We start from the raw sequence: 21,434 nt of genomic DNA on the forward strand, positions 1-21,434 counted from the left end.
CATCAGACATAGTCTGTCCCAATAACCAGATTTATTAAAGACCCTCCAAAGAATGTATAATCGTGCTAATGAGTCTGCATGGTGTGTTTTATTTGCCAGAGGGTCCCTGATTAATTCCTGGCTGGCCAAACCTTTATTCTATTTTCTGTCTGCCGTAAAGAAAACAAACGTTTGTGTAAACCTGCTTTACATAACTTCCTGCTTCATCGCTGTTTTCCTCTCACTTCCTAAAAGTTTTCCGTTCATTTGAGCTCAAGTGTTTATATTCAGTCCAACAGGCCTGTGCTAAAATTTCATTTACAAACTTTGCCCCCTTTAAGAGTTTGATTACAGAAGAAGTCTTGATTTGTGTTATTACAGCTTATAGTGCTTCCTGCTGTATTGGACTAGATTATAATAACATAATAAAACAATACTGACGATGCGAAATGCAGAGTTTATGATAGAGCTGTAAGAGCCGACACCCCAGTAGAGCTCTCTACGAGTTTAGGTTCTCCTGTGTCTCCTTTACTTGCAATATATCACTTTAAAGTCCAGTGCAAACTCCCTAAAAATCATTTGTTTTGAATGCAACTAACTTCTGTCTGATGCTTCTTTCTCCTCTGTGTGCTTCGTTTCCTCCTGCGCTGTGTGAGCTGTAGGGTAGAGACATGGAGCTTTACAAAACAATAGAGTTTATGTCGACTCTGTTGGAGCAGGTGAGAATGAACTTTGTTTTGGTTGAAGACGGGTACTCAGATTAGTTTTTGTTTTTTAATATTTTTCCATGTTTGTCATGCATAACTTATTTTTCAATATGTCATCAATGTTACCCCCCCCAAAAAAGAAAATCCATAATATTAATGATTTACTAGCTTTTATAGCTGATTACCATCCACTGTGACTGAAGTCCCTCCTCCTGAAATGCATTTGAATTCATTCATGCATCTGGATGTTTTTATTTTGAACTTTATTTAGAGCAGTAAGTGGAGTGGCACTGCATTTCATTAATCTGAGTCCAGGCTAACGTAAGAGCGTTAATATCCCAGTATGACCTAAAAAAAACATCAGGATGTGGAGGAAATTCAAACTGCAAGCTTTAAAATCCTTCACACTGAATTCCTATATTTTGGTCACCTGGGTATGAACAGTTGTTCTATTGCACTCTTACTTGTTTTTCTAATTTAAATGAAAATAAAGGTATCCTTAATCACACTGCCAGGAGATGTCAGTATTTAGAGTAACACCCGTCTCTGTTTGTGTGCTGTAGAGATACTCAGCCGTGTCCCTGCGCAGCATCACTACTGAGATGCTGAAGGTGCTGAACGCCACTGAAGACCTGCTGCAGGGTGTGGAGGGAGGAGAAAACACCCCACCCCCATCCACCTCCCTGCCCCCCAACACTGACCCCAAAAAACTGGACCAGCAGTTCTCCAGACTGGAGGAAAACGTGAGTTCAGTTTCAAGATATTCTACATCACATGTAGCACGGTTAGCTCTTGTTTTGAAGATGCAGCATTTTAATTTAGGCTTTAAAAGGATCCGCTAAGTATAATTAAATATTACCATAAATCTTTCAACAAACATTAAAAAGAAACAAAGCCAACTGAGTAATAAGTTACTTTGGCTGCTTCCTTTTTCCCTTACATTTACCCTGCTTCAATTTCTCTCTCAATAACTCAGTGACGTGACAGCTTGTTTTAATAGTTTCACTTTATTCACTAGATTTTCAATTGCTGTTGAGATAATTTATTAAAATCATTATTTTTAATAATTTTCAGTTGAGTCCATCAAATAATTAACACATAAAAATTGTGGTTAATGTAGCTGTTATTCCATCATGCATTGTTTTTGTTTTTTGTTTTATTTTGTTTCACACATGGTACAGCAGTAATTCATTTCCTATACACAACCTTTCTTTCAATTAAAGTAACATGAAAAGGAGCAGGAAGAAGAATAAATTCTGATTGACACTTGCCCCCTATCTGTGATAATACAAGTAGGCACTTACAGCCAAAAATACACTCTGACACTATTCTGCACACAACACAACACAACACAACAAAACAAACAGAACAATATACTCAACAATGAGCAATACCACTAAATATCAAACTAAAAGGATCATTCTTTCTACAATTTCTGTTATTTTCAGCTTCTTCATATCGGTTTATCATTTTATTCTTATAGCAGATTTTAAATTGAGAAACATTTGTACAACCCTTAAAATGATCATGGAGAGAATTCCAGTTTCTTATGCCTATGACTGTTGGACACATTTGGCTTTGTGTGGTTCAAGCAAACCGGTGCTTAAAATAAAACTTCCTTCTGCTGTCCCCATTTTCTGAACACAATACAAATAAACTTTGTAACTTAAGAGGTAGTGTTTTATTTGTTGCCCTAAACATAATAATTAATGTCTGTAATTTCACTATATCGTCTAGTTTTAATAATTTAGATTTTATAAACAAATTATTAGTGTGTTCTCTATATTTAACATTATGCATAATTCAAAGTGCTCTCTTCTGTAATAAGTATAATGGTTTCATATTAGTCACATATGTATTCCCCCATACTTCAACACAATAACTCAGATAGGGTAGAAACAATGAAAAATATAATATTCGCATTGCCTTGTAATCTAATATATACCTAACATTACCCAGGATATAAATACTTTTAGCCAACTTTTTATTTTTAACATGTTGTTTAATTTTTTTTTAACATCCTGTTAAAGTTTATAACCAAAAACCTTTATGATTATCTAACTGTTCAATAATATAATAATGTGGAACTAGTGAAACTTGTTTTTCATTATTACAGTTATAATTATAGTTATAAATGAGCACATAAATGAGCAAATATGGCCTAATGACATTATTGTGAAGATGAGTATTAAACAAAATCGTCTGCAAAAATGTGTTAAAATGCAGCAAAATCTCCAAAATAAGTGCTTATTTCACTTATCCTTGTTCCATCACTGCAAGCTGCTATTTCCTGTTTTGTGCAATTTTAGTAGTTTTAGAGAAATAAAGTTCAAACGAATGCAGGTTTCAAAAACACTTAAACTTGATTTTTTTTAAATGTGCTGCAGGTGTACGTGGCAGCAGGATCAGTGTACAGTCTGGAGGCTGAGCTGAGTGACCTGGAGGAGTGTGCCCGGGGAATCTGCAGCTCCACGTCTGACATGGAGTTGTCCTTCCTGGAGGAGCAGATGGCAGCAGCAGCTGCCAAGGTACAACAATCTGAACTGCAGGTAGGTCGTGGTTGGATTTCTAGTAAAATATGTAAATAGAAGGAGAGATTTTGATTGACAGATATTTGGACGGTATTTCCTTTAAAAAAAGACATAAAAACATAAAAATTACACCAACAGATTAAAATGAAAAACAATTCAAATATTGAACAGTGCTGTTTTGTTTGTTAAAAACACAAAATCATTTTAATCCTTTCTCTGCGTCTGCTGTAGATCTGTGACATCTCAGCAAGGATCGCTGCTCTGAAGAATGCCGGTCTCAATGTGGACACACAGTCGCGCTTGATCAAGAGCAGGACTATTCCAGTTATGGTACAGTATCTGTTTACACTAACACACTGCAGTGAGTCCATCAGAACAGGAAGTCAAACTTTGCACGTGCACACAAAACTATTTCTCACATGCATCTCCCTGCAGCCCGTCACCCTCGACTCCTCGAGACAGATGAGAAGGCGATTACCTGCACCCCCCGTGAAAGGTGGAGAAACACTGTCCTTCTTCAAACAGTAGAGTTTGAAATACTTTATTTCACTTCATATGGTTTATGTAAAAACAAACAAAGACATGAAGTGTTTTAGTTATTCATAATGAACTTATATTTATGATGTAATATGTGACTTGTTAGTTTTTATTGACCCAATATCAGCTAAATGCAAAATTACAGCATTTACGTAGAGTATTTTCTAGGAGTACTGCAGTGATATCCCTTTATTTTGTAACTTTTCATCTTCCCTGTTTTCCAAATCATATTCTTTTTATTTCACTGCATCATGCAGCTGCTTTTAGACAATATTCAAATTTATGTCCAGTACAGGACATATTTTTTCTTCATGAATTTGATATTTGACCCTCCCCCAGGAGCATAGCTGTGCAGATGGTTTCTTGCTTGGATACTGCAAAATGTTAGTGGTTGTAGCAGGATTTCCACTTGTTTTGGGGCATCATGGACTTTACATTCATTGCATACTAAATAATATGTATTAATTATACATTATATAAGTTTTGCAATTCATTACGTGTCGTGCCAGGAAAAGCATAGGTGAAGCAATAATTGCTACTCAGTTTGTGTCAGTGACACTGAATCAAATGGGGAGGGGGGTTAGGGATTAGGGGTCCGGGTTAGGTACACCTGAAGGTCTTTTTATGTGTATTTTTCTATTCAAAATATTTTTGTAAAACAGGCCAATTTATGTATGCAGTTGCTCTTTTATAGCAGTACCTGGGTTACAAATTAATGTGTCTTTCTCCTCATTTTCTTTGATTCTGCTTTAGAGTACAAAGACAAATAAGTCACCGGACAAGAACGTCTGTAGTACCTCCAACACATCAGTGCCTTGACCTTGCTACACTGCAGCCTACAGGCCAGTCTTAAACAATCCATCTAGACACCATTTGCCTTAATTTAATTTTAAACTACTCACGCCTCAAATCATATACCATAAGACTTTAGTACTGTATGTGTAATATGAGATGTACAAATAATGCAGGAAATAGTTGATTTGCATCATTCTATCAGATGCATCCAGCAGATTTCTATCAGCACTGATCACTGTTAAAAAAATCAATCATTCACTTTTTAATTCCCCAAACAATGAAACAGCAATCTGAAATGATTAAACATCAGGTGTAAAAAAGTCTTAATGTTTTATTTAGAAAATGTTTCAGTCTTCATTTCACTGCTGTTACTGGATAAAACCTGCGATTTACACTGTACATTATATAGAAAATACAGTGATTACATTTACACAGGAGCAGTTGTAGCATGTTAGAGAAATGTTGTGATACTGCTTTATGTCTACAGTTAATATAAATTTAAACAACTTACAATGTATACCTGTATTTTATTTAAGTGTGTATGTTGAAGTGTACATATCTGCAAAGCAATCAGTAAATGTTGTTTTCTGCCTTTTAAATATAGAAAATAAAGAGAAATAAGCCAAAGTTGCTGCAGTGTGCAAATGTTACACAGGGCTGAAAACACTGTGCATCCTGTTTTCCACCTCAGGTGGATGTGGGTGTAACGGTGAGGAATTTAGTCTGTAATTTTGAGATGAGGAAATGACACTCAAATATGACATTCCTCTTTGTGAAGGTGTGGGAAGGACAGCTGTGGAAAATAAAGGCCGTCTTTGAGAGGTGGTTTAAACCATTCAGCAGCATCATCTCGCGCTCTCTGTGGAGCTGTGGTAAAAATGAGCGGATGACCTGAGCAGCGTAAACTCATTATTTTGTCCTTTATGCTTCATAAAAGTGCTGTGGCTGGCCAAATGGATACAAACAGGAGGTAAAACTGGTGCATAAACATAATCGTAACACTTTCCTCATAGAGGTTTGGTGTTTTTGTGTTTCTGTGTACTCAGCTGTTGTCCTTAAAGTGCAACAGCTAAATACAAATAAACTGTAGCATCTGAAAAAGGAAGAAGACGTCCATCGAGAACCAGATCTTTCCCAAAGGATGGTGGGATTTGTAGTTTTGGTCAGGAGCTCTCTGAACTTAGGAAGCGCTCCCTCTGATCAGGAATGACGAATCCTTCTTTCTGTTCGCTCTCTCGTCTGTCGGAAATCACAAAACACTTTTTGGGATCGATGACCACGATGCTGTCTCGGTCCTGACCAGGAGCTTCCACCTCGGCGTAGGAAGGACGACCCGAGCCTCGCCTGAACTTTAGGATTGGCCAGTGGGTTGGGCGTCGCTGTGGGGTTGGTGGAGGGGGGGCACAATTAGCAGACAGTTCAAGGAAAAAAAACTATTAAAAATAGTGCCCATTCTATTATCCCCCCATTTCCTGCAGTCATTACAGTCCAACAACAAGCACTCATGAAGATCACATAAACATTCATCACATTTCACCTAAAGCAAACATAATGCTCCACTTTAGAAGTGTTCATTTCTGCCCATTTTTATCAGACTGACTTCTATTTAGATGTATTTAATGTATGTAAAGTCCATGTGTAGTCCATATTTCACTGAATATTATAACAACTGATGGAAGAATTTTTGGCTGAGCTCTCACAACAAATGTCGAGTAAAATAAGAGCCAAACAATAAAAAGTTAAAGTTCACTTCAAGTATTTTTCTCAATGGGAAATATTTCCACGTTGCTAAAACAGTTCATTTCAATTCAGCTCAATTTTGTTTATATAGCACCAAATAAAAGATATGTATTATTTAATTTTATATAATTACACTGTTTGGAATATGATTGCATGTTTTTGTACATGAGTGTAAAACATACTCAGTAATGTACTTGTAGGTTCAATAGGAAGTAAAAACAAGGTGACTCATTGGTGCTGATTCACTTCTCCAAACACACTGAAATAACTGATGAGTAACGTCTGCAAATGTCGAGCAATGTCTGGACATTAATTTAAAATCATGTTTTAAAGGGAAGTTTGAGTAACTAGTTTCATAGTAAATGTGAGTAGTTTCCTCCAAATTAAATCTAACCAAATGTTTACTGTGTTAGGTTTGCTTCTGATAATTTATTAAAATTCACTGTATTTCCAGTTTAATTTTAAAGAGGGGGGAATTAAAAGGATCTAGGAACTCGTGATTTTGCATAAATATAATGTTGGCAAGTGTAGGTTCAAATAAATTAAGCCGTACTACTAGTGCCCTTGGCTGATTTTAGGTTGACGCACCTCCATGAAGAAGAGGCTGGCGCTGGACGTGGGGTGGTTATACACGTAGATGTATGTAAAGATGGCTGCTGCCAGCAGGACCATCACTACGAGGACTCCCACCAGCAGACGCATCGGCGATGCCTCATAGGTGTCTGTGTTCTCCCCCTCTCCTGCTGTACACAGAGAGTGGTCAGATTCAGCTCATAGACTTAAATGTAAATGCTTCTGCAGTCACGTTAACTTTTCATTTTTCTCGACATAAAAAATTTACCAACTTTGAACAATATCAGGTTCATTAAGGTGCGACATTGTGTGAATTGGTGCTTTTTCACACGAAACCCAACAGGAGGCCTGCCTCAGACACAGTCTCACTATGGGGAAACACTGTGTTTGACTAAGGCGGAGGTACTGCTTGGGTAGAGCGCAGAGGAAGCAAGACTCAACACACACTCGCTGGATGTGAATTTGTTAAGGAAATTACATGCACTATTCTCACACGGGTGCAGTTTAACATCACACACTTTGGACTAAGGAGCTGGAAAGCAGAGACCGTTTCAGGTCCAATAGAACTGCACGAGGCACTTTCATTCGACTGTGAGTGACTTACGTGCATCACTGATGTGAAAAGCAGTCTCTGCACCATCTAGAAAAGAAAAAACAAAGACTTTTAAATGCACACAGTACATGACATGCTGTGACATGACTTTAAAAAATATTTTGGTTAAATTTCACAAGTGGCGGTTTCTGAGCAATCTGTAAACTTCATTTTCTCTTCCTAAGCTTTCACTTCAGTGGACTTGACTTAAAACGTAGTCTGCAGAAGAAAGAAAAAAGTGATAATCAACAAATTTTTTTGGGTTGAGTCGGATATTGAGTCTTTCTCACTCTGCTAGAGTGATGAACGTATATCACGCCATCCTTCAGCACACTGAGGACATCATGCAGTATTTAACATGGCGCTGTATATGCTCAGCTATGAGCTAACAGGGGGCTGGGAAATAGCTGGCCACTTGACCCCCACCCTGTCAGATGTTCCACAACACACCAAGCATGGATACTGTGCAACAACAACAAACATTCATTCATGGGGTCGTAATGATGGCTGCGCTGCAGAGGTGCACAAAGAGCGACAGAGTGATCTCAGATGATTCAGCATTCAAGATGATTTATTTTAATGTTAACAATCAAAAGGATTCCATTAAAGGCATCCACGCTCCTCTATGTTAGTAGAAACTGACATTTGTTTATAAGGCAAACAAAATAAAAGTGTAATCAAGGCAAAGAAATTATTTCAATTAGATTTCAAAACCGTTTTTTTTATTCTTATTGATTCTCTGATTAGAGTCAAGTGAAAACATGTGCATGAGGAGTGTGATCAGACAAGCAGTCACAACAAACTATGAGTACTATTAAAGCAGATAAAAAAGCTTTGTGAGTTTACCACCTGCAGATTTGTTGGTGGGACGCTGCGGATGTGATTTTGTTTCTCTGCTGATGCTGCTGTGTGTTGAGGGAATGGTGAAAGTGGGAGTCTCGGGGGTGGAGGTCATGCCAGATGTCCTCTGCTGCCCTGCAGACACAGTAACTGGAGGGGTTCGGTGTCTCCCGTGATGTGATGTGGCATTTGTGACTTCATTCATCCGGGGACATCGCAGATTCTGCCTCTGGGAAACAAAAGTGTGTTCAGACTGACGCTAATGGTGCTAAGCTCTAATGTGGTCAATCTTTATGGAGAAAAGCAGAAGAACCTCCTCTGGACAGCCGAGGTCAACCCAGTCCTGCCGTTTACGATCAAAACCACTGGAACATCTGAGAAAGAATGAAATGACTGCTGTTACATTTTCACTCTGTGAGAGCACAACCCGCTTTATTCATGGAGATGAATGTTTCCAAAACCAGATTTAAGTTATCCACCTTAATGCTGGCAGCTGATGATTTATTTTTAAATTAAAATTAAAATGATTTATTGGAGATGTGGATAATAATCACAAAATATTTAAACCACCATGAGTGATGCTTAAAAACCTTTTTCATTGTCACAAATCACTAAATGTATTACAATTATTTATTTAAAAGATAAGTTTATTAGACTCTTCAGTGCTTGACAGGAGATTCGGCTGCATATTCCTGCTAACTGCAGTGAACTTTGTATATTCATCTCTTAAGGTCGCTAGGCCAGATTCGGGTAGTTGGGGTTGCTGACTATCCCGCAGGCTTCCTGTTGACTGTACTGTATGTGAATGACATGCGAATGACTCTGCGAGCCTGCTCTGTTTACTCACAGTGACAGGATATGAGACAGTCTCAGGAAGCACCGCCTATGAATCAAGTTTACTGAGTGTGAGTGAGTGAGCGTATCCCTGCACGCGCAACCGCAACTGACTGAGAGCTGAACTGAACAAACTTTGGGCAACAACAAAAAACTCTCATGGATAAACTGTGAGGTTGAATAGGCTGCATGTACAAAATACTTCAAATTCATTATTATTAAAATGAGAGATAATGCAGTTATTATATTTTCATATTTATCCAAAGTGAGAAATGCCTCAGTTTCACACTGGAAAAAAAAACTTACTGTAACTGCCTTCAACTAAAAATATTCTCTAATTTTAATGGATCCACATTAGACCATGAAACATTTTCTATTCCTAAAATAGTGGCAAAGTCACTGGTCTCTTTGATCTCTTTGACTGCTTTTCCACGTTACCTTCGTAGCTTACTGCACCAGCTGCAGTTAAAGCCAATCTGAGAAGTGACACATGGGCCACAGCTGGAGAACTGCAGACACGCTGAGAAGACAGACAAAGAGAGTGAGGAGGAAGAAACTGCTTTGCCTTCTGCAGATAAAACAGCATAATAGTAGAATATCCTGTAGCACAAAGATTATACATTCTTTGAATACTGACTGGTTCAAATGGTATTAAAAATAGGAATAACCTACTAGGGAGAGGAAGCATCTCCACCGCTATTAAACGGGAGATTTTGGACACTGGAATGTCGACTTTGTGATACTCATAGATGGTTCTCCGACGAACATCTGACGCATGTCGGATAGAAAATAAAGATGTCACATATAAGCTGCTAATAATTAAAGAAAGTATTTTGATGAAATTTTAACAGGACAAATTTTCAACTTACTGGGAATCTGCTCTAGCTCACGAAGCACCATAAACGCATCGGACAAGCCCACTTTGACAGGATGATTCTCAGAGCTGATGTCGCTGATGCTAATAGGAATCTATGAGGTAAAAACTGCATGAATAAATTTACTTTGTTTTAAAAGATGGACACAAAAGAGAGAAGAAAAGCCACCTCTTTGTAGGCAAAGACAATCCGCCCGTCACTGTGCAGAACGGCCTGGAAGGTGAAAGCTCCCACGCTGATGTTGTCCTGGAGGTGAAGGTGGTTCCACTGAACCACCAATGCTGTGCCTAATGGATGGACATGGGCACACACAATACTGTAATGTTTTGTACGCATGTTTGCACGTTCCCTGCCAACCTTATGCAGCACATGTTAGGGCGTCTATTCAGTAAAAATATTTAGTCTAGTAAATAAATAAGATCAACAGTTCCCACCGTTATCGAAGTAAAACACAGATGAGTTTTTCGACAGGCTCGGGTCGAAATTCGCCATCAGAGGAGCGACGTACTGAGTGGCTGTGAGCATCCGATGGATTATGTCTCCAGTGTAAATAAAACCTGGTAGGAAAATATGTGCAGCTGTTAGCATCAGTAACTTATTATACATTATAATCAGTTGACGCTGACAGCTGTCATGTAAATTGCTTGTAGACACAGTCATTAATTTAACTTACGGTATGTACTTTGTTCCTGTCAATGCAACGGTCAGATCTTTGACTCACTAAAGCTCAGGCATTGATACTGCCCCAATAAAACTTCAAAATATGCAAGTAACAATTATTTATTACCATTTAATAAACTAATATATTTATTAAGTAGGTGGAATTCCAACTAACAAAAGTGTGTTTATTCTTAGATTTGAAGAAGGTGATGGGATTTCCTGACACGTGCAGCTTTGGGCTCACAACCTCCACAGAAACAACACTGAGTGTAGTTAAAGACTCACCTCCAGTTGCAACTGTGATTTCTTTGAGTAAATGGCCGTAAAAAGGAAAGTCAAAGGAAAGATTCACTCTCTGGAAGCACAGAAACATAAAGCAGGAAATTAGGTAAAAGAAAGTTGTTGTTTTTTTGTCTTTATTTAGGAAGAAGATGAAACTATAAAACTAATATGAAAGGTGTACAAGACAGTCTGGACATCATACCTGGAAAATAAACCACTTCACCCCCCACAAATTTGAAATGTTCCTATTTTAGTTATTTCTTCACAGACTGATCTCTTACCTCAGCTTGTCGGTGAGTTCTGGGCAGGAAGCCATGGACCTTTTGCTGATCCGCCTCCATTTTACTGATGTTGACCCACAGCTCTTTACCAGCTGCATCTCCAGGAGCATAGATTTTAGATGTGTAGTAGACATTATTCATATCCTACAACAGCAGATATTTATTATATATGTTATTATATGTTCTTATCACATCTTTGCATGTACCCTTTTTTAAACACTAAATCAGTAGTACAGTAATATTTATATTACATTAACTCTATCTGCTGTTGAATGTCTTTGCAGCAGAATAACCTTACTACGATCTGTGTAGATTTACTGGGCTCATCCTCCATCATTACATTTGGATCTGACTCCTCTGACTGGTGTTGGTTTCTGTAGTGGCCTCGTTTATCTGCAGTCCTGTCAGGGGCCTCGGACCTGGGCCTAGATGCCCACCTCCGTTCTCTGGGCTGGTGGTTCACAGAGATTATATGTAACCTCTGCTCTGGAGGAGACGGCTCCTGCATGTTGGCAGGGTAGACTCCTAAGAAGTAACAGAGGAGAGCAAAGAAAATAGGTTGGTTAGATTAGAATTTTTAATGAGACAACAACAATGTAGCCAAATAAAAAAATTATGCATTTGTTGTATGAAGCATTTTATAGGGCTTTATATGTATCTTATCATAAATCAATTTATTATAAACCAGTGCTTTTAGTTCTGTCTTTTTGTTGTTTTTGTTGTTGTTTTGCTTTGTTTGGGTTTTTTTTGCAATTTTCTCTTTTATTCTGATATAAAAAAAACTTTTAAAAATCTATACTTATAAAAGACAAAGGGGTTATAATCAAACATCATAACAAATCTAATTAAACATCTATTGACTGAAGAGTCCAGTGAACAGATTTAGTGGATTTAGCAGATGTAGTAGATAAAGCAAAATCTGACAATATAATATTCAGCAGATCACTAACTTACTGTAACTTGAGCGCTTACAAAAATACCAAACTGACAAAGTTTTAAATAAAATCGAAAATATTAAATGTACCTCTCAAATATGATCTCTTGAGGCTTTTCATTTACTTCTCTCCATTTTAAGGTACTGATTTGTTTTCCAAATCAGTAAACAAACAAACAAACACATAATTTAAAATGAAAAATTTTGTTTTCTAATTACAATTTCGCTTTTCTAATTAACTCTGTAAAGTCTGATCTGATTGAACCTTCAAACAAATTTAAAAAAAGAAATGAAATGAGTATTAATTTGTATAACTTCTCTACATCCGTCATTTTTTCCAAATGTATTCCTAAAAAATGTGTTTGTGCAACGTATTAATTGTTTTCAATAACAACAAAAATTGACTGACAATGCTGAAAAACTCACAAAAACCTGTGTATCACAGTAGCCATTAAATAATTAAGAACATCAATTGTATTTTAACACGACGTGCTGTCATAAACTTTACATCCACAAAGTTTATAATATCAGTTTCTTATATGAACCCTTTCAGAAAGTTCTGGCTTTTCTTACGTCACTTCAGAGGGTGTGGTTTGTGTGCTAAATTGCATTATGTCGTATTGAGCACATTTCCAAGAACAAAATATGACTATTTTATTTAAGCATTTTTAACAGTAGCACAAACCAAATCCTGTAAAACAACACCTTGCCAAAAACAGTCTGTATGCTGTGAGGCTGCTGTATTAGAGTGCATCAGCTTTACTGAAACACCGCAAACTAAAAAGCTTAAACAGATTAAAAGATTATTTTAACAGCATTAAAATAATCTTTGATTATTAGATATTAAAGAGATTAGATATGGACAATACGATGTCTAAAACGTAAAGCAAACTCGCTCTTTTACATGTCCGGCTGGATGTAAACAGTTCCTCAGTGGGTGCCATGTGGCAAACATGTGGTCACTCTTCCCTTCCAGTGACAACAGTGTCCTAACTTTTCCTTTCACAGCGGACAGTGAAGGCATGCTTCACATTCTTCACACCAGGAGCTCCAGGACCTGGCGTGTGAGGCCAGACATCAGTGGGTGATGTGTCCATGAATCTGTCACACGGTAACTGTCGGGGCTCAAAACACGCCACAGCAAATGCCAATAGGTGCTTCCACGCAAGATGTGTTAGATTTTCTTACAGACGTGAACTCTATTACACAAAGCAGCAGCAACAAAACAGCGTGGTTAAACATTTCATTAGTTTGCCGTCTTAAAATAATAAATAAATAAATCACTGCTTTCAAAGCAGGAGGTTAAATTTGTGATTTGGCACTAAAATAACTGAAAGGCCATCGGGCTGTCAGTACTATGGTAAGAAATATGGACACTGTAAGCATATTCAGAAAAGGTTACACTTCATGACAGCCAACCCATTATTAGCCTAATGACAACAAATAAATGTTAAAAAGGAAAAAGTGATTTAAAAATTGTCTAAATAAAATTAATAATATAATTAACACTTAATTCACGATGTGGGTCTGTGCTTTTTGTAGCTGGTGTCAATTACATTTTTATGACTCACCGTAGGCAGATTTTAGCCTCATGAAGCTGATTTCAAGCTGGAGAACAAAGACCAGACATCTGACGAGATAAACCGTCTTTGTCGTCGCCATCCTTCCTGTAGCTCCAGTTTCTGAGCGCAGAGAAACTCATTAATTATCCCGAACAGATTCTTCACTCTTTCACTGATGGCAGTTATCTATTTAAAAAGACAAATGCAGTCCAGTGTTTTGAAGAGAAAAGAAAGGAGAAAAAAAAGCAGACGAAGCAAAGTTAGATATTTATGTATCCTCATGTGATGTTGATGTCCAACTCCATCGGTGTTCATCATCAGCAAGCCTTCTCTGCATCAGTTCAGTCTGCAACAAAGTCAAACGCTGCAGGAAACGTTGCATTCAGGCACTGTCGTATTGATCAGCATCTTCAACGTCATTTCATTGATTTAATTTAATTTCTTTTTTATTTGTCTGAATTTTATTTGAATAAATCAAAATGTTTTTGAAAAAGAATCTGTGCATCTCAACCAGTATACTGCATTGGCCTAAGGTACTGACAGAAAACTTGGGCTTAGGCTACTAACTATATCATTCCTGTGACTGTTTTAACCTGTGATGTGCACAGTGCACAATTCTGCAATTACAATGTTTGACAAATACATAAAAATCCATGCATGCATGAGTATTATAAGGTAACCAAAAGCACCAAAATTAAGACTAAAGTGTCCCACATCATAATCGTCTTGCAGTTATAAAGAGCAAAAGAAATCACACACACTGCCAGGATGTATCTTAACTCAATCATACACTCAAATTTCTAACTGTTAGAAGACGTTATGAGAGTTTGCTCTTTTTTCACCTGCACCTACATTCACATTAATAACAACCTGAGTATCCTCTGTCTATCTCACTCTTCTATCCAAAGAATGTTGAATGCAAAAACCTGCACCTACAAATGGAGAGATGCCAAACTGTGTTTCTGGTAACAGTGACATTACAGATCTATCTTATCTTAATCTGCATTGAAGTTTCACGATTACGGGGAACAAGTGAATGCACCAGGTCATCCACGCAGCTCCAACCTTTCCCGTTGGATGGCGCACGATTGTGCAACTGAGAAAAGGACAAAGCAACCCACTCGTGGGACTAGTATGAGTTATGCATTTATTTGAGTATGCTGATTCATTACCGCTTATTTCACTAATAATATGCCACATATTAGAACAAACAAAATGCCTAAATTTCTGTGATATTACAGGTTGAATATTTAGATAAAATCAGAATGTAATGACATACAAATCTCATAAGTCCATATCTTTTCAGAAACCTAAAGAAGATATAAAATATATTGAATGTTTGATTTTCCACATCCGTGGAAGTGATTTGAACTTGTGGAAATGTGGAATTGATTTGAATACCTGAAAACAATGATTTTGATGTGTGAGACAATACTTTTTTCAATATTTTGCAACGGTCTATGAACACAGTTCATCGCACCATCCATAAATGCAGGTTATCATGTTTTAGTTTTAGAGTAACATGCTCACAATGACTATGTTAAAATGTGTATTGCATCTATTACAGCACACAATGAGTCCTACTGAACTGGCCTGCATGCTTGCAGTCCAAACTTGGGACTGTCCAAAGTGGAAACATTGAATGAAATGAAAAATACAACACAGAAGACCCAGGACTGTTGAACAAGTAGCAGGAGGAGGAGTCAGCGGCCTGGTCAGGGTCTGGGATGCTGGGCCTCCCTGCTGCTGTAGGACCAGGGGCGGTCTGCTTGTCTTCACCACAGGGCCAAGGGCAACATCTCCTGGGTCTGGGGGTGGATTGCCCCTCTGGGGGTGATGGTACCTGGACCTGGGGGTATAGAGTATGTTTGGGGAGTGTGAGTGTGTCTACAGTGTTCATTTCTGTTTGTCTCCACATTGGGCGAATGCTGACTATTTGTATATGTGTGCATGAGGGTGGGAATGCATGTTTGTGTCTGCGTGCACATAGGTGTATACACGGTGCTCACAGACTTACGTGCTGCTCAGTAACATTCAATATTGATTATTTACTGTTACTTATACTTATCTAGGTTGTTGCTGTGGTCTCCCTACTCTGTTGTTCTGTTTTTGCTTGTTTTCCTTCCCCCCGTTCCAGTAGATGATCCAGCAGATTTTTAGTGTCTTTTCTCACCGTCCCTCTCACCTCTGTTTTTCTTTCCTTCTTGTTTTCTTGAACTTCTCTTGTCTATGTCTTTCCCTTTCCTATCCCCCAGTCATGTCTGTTCCATTTGTAGTAACTCTAAAGTTTAAATAAATAAATAAATAACAATAATAAAGATAAATCAAGTGGACCAGTATGACAAAGCCATAACAATCCACTTGGAAAAATAAATCCATTGGGCTTTTTTGTTGGTCTTCAGAAAATAATTCTGATTGCTACAGTGCCGAACAGGACAGGCAACAAGAAAGCCTACAGTTGATTTTTGGCCTGTCTTGACTATCTTCCTATAATCAGCTAAGTCTTATCTTGTTCCCTCCCTGGATCTATAGTGGTTGTGAGGGTAGTCAACTAAAAAAATTGCACTCTTTACATTCTCCAGTTTTCAACCTTCATTTCTCAACACATGGTAGTTGGGAGTTATTTTAGTTCAACATTAAATTAATTTTGAAAGGAACATTAAGCTTAACAGTTCATTATTTTCTTCATTTCTTTTATATATTCATAAATGTCATGGGAAAAACACTTAAATATGCAAAAAAAAAAAAAGAGAGAGAGAAAATTCTTACTAAACTGCATAGCAACTGAAAAGAAAACTTCTTTATTTAGAACAGACAAAAAGAACTGACTTTCATAGAACACAGCGTAACATTTCAAAAGCACACAGATTAAATTTAGAGTGTAATAGTCTCACCCGATGACATTGTAAAACATGGAAATGCATGTCTGACGGTGTTCCAGTAGAGGCAACATTACTGTGGTATTTAAATTCATCACCGAGAAATGTGCTGGCTTCCTCAAAATGCATTGCTTACCTCACGCCACATAGCCACTAATTCAACATACAGTAAAGCTACAATGTTTGTTGTTTGTGTTCATAATGGTTTCATTTTAGGAAAAACAGGCCATTGCTATTATTTTTTGTCATCAAGGTTGGTTCTGTTTAAATAAAGAAAATGACCCTGCATGATAAGTTCAGAGACAGGGTATCAGATGAAACAGTCCTGGTAGGCATAATGTCTAGGGAGAATTTAGCTTCACTTCATATCGGCATTGTGGCACTGAATGTTTTCTCTGTCTAAACTTCTAGAGGTTGGTAATGTAGGAATATTGTAATATTTTACTTATTTACATGGTTTTCTTTGCTAAACTGTGCTAGACCAGAAATGGAAAAAAATCTGCTACTCTTTTTTTAAATGAGGAAAAACAACACCGCAACAACTCAGCTCAGCACTGAACTTTGAGTAAAGGGTATGAACACCCCCCTAAAATGTGGTAACCTGTGCTGGATACATAACCTAGTTTGGAATAGTTTATTTTATAAGTTTCTAAGTATTGATTTAAAAATGGCTGTAGGTGCCACGTGATTACAGATTTTTTTGTTGTTGTTGTATATAGCTTCTCTAACTTAGGAATAAAGCATACCTATACTCTCTGAATGAAGCCCAGCTGTAACATTAAATATTATATACTGATACTGATTTAATGAAGCAGAAAATGTGTAAATGTTCTTATGTTTCTAATCTGCTGCTATATAATATTAATGTATTGCCCACAAACGAAAGTGATTTTGATGTTTCCTTTATAGATTTAAACTTTAATGCTTAAATGTATTCAGAGTTTCAGAGCACAGATTGTCTGACAAATAGAAAGCAGCACAGATAGCACAAATAGTGTTGAAAGTATTAGCTTGAATTGTTTATTTTAGTCTTATTTGCAGCCAAGTTGCATTTTGCTGTCATATTCAGTGCTCACACTGTGTCTCCATAAAATGAAGGTTATAACAGAAAATCTGTCGCTCGCTCTCTCTGTCTTTCACTCACACAGACACACCACCACCATCAACTTTGCTAAATTGCTAATGAAAAACACTGATCAGGCAGCTGTGATTGAGCAGCAGTGTAAATCCAACTATTTTCACGGTTGTTGTGGTCATGATAATTTTTGTGATGCCACATCGAAAAGGCTCGGATGAGCTTTCCAAAGTTCTACAAGTTGTGCCTCCATCACTTGTGTCCAGATCACACACTGCACAGCCGTGCTGCTCCGTCTTTTTCACCGACGTTTACGTGTTTGCGCGCGAGCAGTGTGAGCGCCTGTGGCGACACCCTCACGAGCGATTGATAATCGGGAGCTGGTCGTGAGGTGTTAATCGCTTCTCGTCACCCCACGTATACTACACGATGCACGATGAAGGCCAAAATCGGTCCGATCACTCAAAAATCGGCTCAAAATGGGCCTAAAACCGCACAGTGTGAGCCCAGCGTTAGAGCAGCAATGTGTGTTCCCCTCAGAGAAAGGGAAGAATGGGAAAAGGAAAACACCTGGCTGGAAAAAGTTAATATGGGCATGTGCAGTGAATATCAGCGCTATGTGGCCAGAAGTGTGATAATATAACTTATTTTGTGTAATAAACAACTGCAAGGATAGATGATTACAACAAATTGATGACTAATACATAAAAGTAATACATAGATGAATAATGATGATGAGTTATGATGCGTAATCATGGGAACAAGCGGGTTTACAAACAGGAGCAGCTGATTAGCATTAGAAAAGCTGAAATAATACCTCAACTGAAGCCAATTGTACTAAATGCACTAAATGTGCACTGTTACAAGAATATTTTTCTTTCTATTGTTTTCTATTATTTTAAGTTAAGCAGGACAGAGTTCTTTTAAAGAAAGATTTACTTATATTCTCAAAAGTTAAGCATGACAGGCTTCTGTTTAAGAAAGAGACCTGTTTTACTGTGTTAATGTTGTCATTTTGAGCTAAAAATAAATGGCTAAATGATCATTTGTTTCACATGTGTTCATATCACAAAGAATAGAATATGCATCTACTTAAATCAACTTCAAGTCAAATGGTTAAAAAAATAATTTCACACACAAAAAAAGAGCTAGAAAATTCACCACACTGGGAAGGGTGAAGACAACTGGGTCGCTCGGCCCTGGCCACGAGGTGTCCCTTATTTATTTTTCAGGGAGTTGGCAACCCTAGGTACACTGTATTTATAGGGTTGCACCAAAGAAGAAGAACAATGAGGAGGGGCCCTAACTGATAATGAACATAACTACAGGCTTGGAGGTCCTAACAGTCAGGTATTAATAACACGTTTTGTGTAATTATAACAAGATGTGATTTATGACCCTGTTACATTTGCACAGAATCACAAGTAGAAAGTCTAACAGAAAAGGCTGATATGCATCCATACCTGTTATCTCTGACGGGTATCTGTTCATCTCTCTTTTAGGTTTTGTTAAGGCAGCTAACTAAAAGAAAGGCTGGCTTTGTTGAACTTTCTTCGTGTTGCCCCTCAAGTGTTTTTTTGACTTTGTTATTCTTAAGCGCCATTAAGCTACAATAAAGGTCAACATTTGCTTATCTCAAGTTTGACTGTGCAGACTTCCTTTGGATTCAAATGCATTTGTTTTTGCTGACTCAATAACCCCCAATGACTTGCTTTATGTGTTATTCGTAGGTCTAATAGATTAACATCAGAACAAGGTGTCATACAATTGTGCTTAAACACATTTCATTTGAAATGGTCCATTTTGAGAGTCAGGTCAACACTGTCTGACTTTCATTCCTTTTACTTAAATTTACATTATATTTTTCTTGACTAATGTTGAAGGCATAACACATAAATAAGATATCCTGATATCCTGGAGAAATATTTAAAGATCTTAAAATATGAAATGTTTGTGCACTGAAGTTTAATACTGGCTACGCATGGTTTGCCTTACAAATAGTACAACACAACAACATTAAAAAAAATGAAACAAAAAGCAAAATACAAACTGGAGCTTTCAAAATGATAACCTTTAAAGTTTCAACACAGCTCTTGTCAGATTTTATAGGTTATATTATTTTCTGATGTCTGGTACGACTGATGCAGGATGCTTGTAGACAGTTATTTGTCAGTAAAAAGTATGACAAACAATGTTAAAAAAAAAAGTGTGCTTTCCTTTAAGGCAGTGCTCTGACTAACTTAAAAAGAGGAACTATAAGTTTACTTAAGAACATCAAAACCTTTCCAGCACAGGAAATTGATGGCTGATGCTTGGGGTAAGTTGATCAGTATTTGCTGTGCCTCTTCTCCTAATTTGGTGCTTTATTACTCTCTGTGTTTTACAGATCATACAAAAACTAAAATATAAAAAAAGAAATTCCCATAAAGAAAATTGCTTAGTTAATGTGTTTAATTACATTTTAAAAATCTAGTTTTTTGTTTGTGTTTTATAGAAACTTGACAATGGAAAGCAACTACACAACTGAAGAAGAACATTATCTATGTGAGGTTAACTTTCCAACCTTTACTGGCACTTTGTTCATATTGATCTTCATCCTCAGTGTCATAGGCAATGGTCTCCTCTTATGTGTTCTCTTCATCTACGAGAAACTGAACACAATGACAAATATTTTCATCCTGAACCTGGTCTGCTCCGATTTGATCTTCACCATCACACTTCCATTCTGGGCCGTTGATCATTTACACCACTGGGTCTTTGGGGACTTTGCCTGCAAATTCATGACTGCTGCATACTTTGTTGGGCTGTACAGCAGTGTCATTCTACTGACTGCCATGACAGTGGATCGCTTCATTACCGTGGTGCTGCACAACCGGCTGAACAAACTAGATAGAAAGAAGTACGCAATTGGTGCTTGTGTAGCTGCCTGGGTCATCAGCATCTCTGCATCCCTGAGGGAAGCTGTGATCACAAAGGTGGGAAACTGGGAGAATTATACCTATTGTGAGACATCTGAAGACAACCTCGGGCAACACCTCCAAGTGTCGCTGCTATTCTTCCTCCCATTTGCCATTGTTATTTTCTGCTATTCTGCCATCCTCAAGAAAGTTTTACAAGCTTTAAACAGAAAGAAGCACAGGACTGTAGCTGTGCTGTTGTGTATTGTTGCAGCCTTTTTCTTTTGCTGGGGGCCATACCATATTATGTTTTTAATCAATTCTCTCTATACACCCAAAGGTTGTAAAACACAGGAACGGTTGGCTATCACGTCTCGTATTTGTGAAATGCTTGCCTATTCTCATTGCTGCATGAACCCTCTGCTGTATATGATCTCACAGAAGTTGCGAAAGCATCTGTTGAATCTTTTGCACTGTGAAAATGTGTGCAGGAAGAACAGGGAGAGAGACACTGGCCGGAACACAACTATTAGCCAGAAAGTTGTTTTCACAGAACAAAGTACTGCTGTCAACGAGGACCTGCATGACTATCCATTAAACAATCTGTCTTAAATTTACATATTGATTTAATTTGTAAATGCTTTTACATAATATCTATTTTTCAGTTTTTCATTGAGCCAGCTAAGAAAACAACAACAACATATGTGCATTTCACTGCATTCCTTTGCATTCACACTGTTTTGTGTAAAAAAAATAAACTGTTGCTGAAGTTCAGTGAAGCCGTTTTCACTTCTCTCTTCTAACAAAATTCTGTATAATGCCATGGCAGGCCGAACTGACAAAAAATGCACTGACAGCACT

At 37.6% G+C, this 21,434-nt stretch overlaps 2 protein-coding genes and 1 pseudogene across 7 annotated transcripts in view; 2 read left to right on the forward strand and 1 right to left on the reverse strand.

Moving 5' to 3' along the window:
- The window catches only part of myripa (myosin VIIA and Rab interacting protein a), a 31,837-nt gene extending 26,172 nt beyond the window's left edge, over nucleotides 1-5,665 (forward strand). For 5 of the 6 annotated variants that reach the window (XM_026149986.1, XM_026149991.1, XM_026149988.1 and 2 more), the window contains 6 exons: nucleotides 642-698; nucleotides 1,250-1,429; nucleotides 3,074-3,235; nucleotides 3,449-3,547; nucleotides 3,653-3,713; nucleotides 4,508-5,665. In XM_026149986.1, coding sequence (XP_026005771.1) covers nucleotides 642-698; nucleotides 1,250-1,429; nucleotides 3,074-3,235; nucleotides 3,449-3,547; nucleotides 3,653-3,713; nucleotides 4,508-4,524 — 576 coding nt within the window. In that variant the 3' untranslated portion in view covers nucleotides 4,525-5,665. The remainder of the gene's footprint in view (nucleotides 1-641; nucleotides 699-1,249; nucleotides 1,430-3,073; nucleotides 3,236-3,448; nucleotides 3,548-3,652; nucleotides 3,714-4,507) is intronic. The other variant, XM_026149987.1, reaches the window with a different exon arrangement.
- Nucleotides 4,863-13,840, reverse strand: LOC113010782 (plexin domain-containing protein 2-like). The gene is made up of 14 exons (XM_026149992.1): nucleotides 13,732-13,840; nucleotides 11,525-11,751; nucleotides 11,227-11,370; nucleotides 10,949-11,018; nucleotides 10,438-10,560; nucleotides 10,172-10,290; nucleotides 9,998-10,097; nucleotides 9,801-9,896; nucleotides 9,567-9,648; nucleotides 8,608-8,668; nucleotides 8,304-8,523; nucleotides 7,467-7,502; nucleotides 6,878-7,029; nucleotides 4,863-5,928 (listed from the first exon to the last, which is right to left on the reverse strand). Exons 1-14 carry the CDS (start codon nucleotides 13,820-13,822, stop codon nucleotides 5,713-5,715), a joined length of 1,737 nt encoding a protein of 578 aa, XP_026005777.1. The 5' UTR covers nucleotides 13,823-13,840; the 3' UTR covers nucleotides 4,863-5,712.
- A 56-nt stretch (nucleotides 13,841-13,896) lies between these two features.
- Nucleotides 13,897-21,185, forward strand: LOC113010783 (chemokine XC receptor 1-like; annotated as a pseudogene).
- Nucleotides 21,186-21,434: the final 249 nt, after the last annotated feature.

This window comes from Astatotilapia calliptera, chromosome 18 (assembly GCF_900246225.1).
Source record: "Astatotilapia calliptera chromosome 18, fAstCal1.2, whole genome shotgun sequence".
Lineage (NCBI taxonomy): Eukaryota > Metazoa > Chordata > Actinopteri > Cichliformes > Cichlidae > Astatotilapia > Astatotilapia calliptera.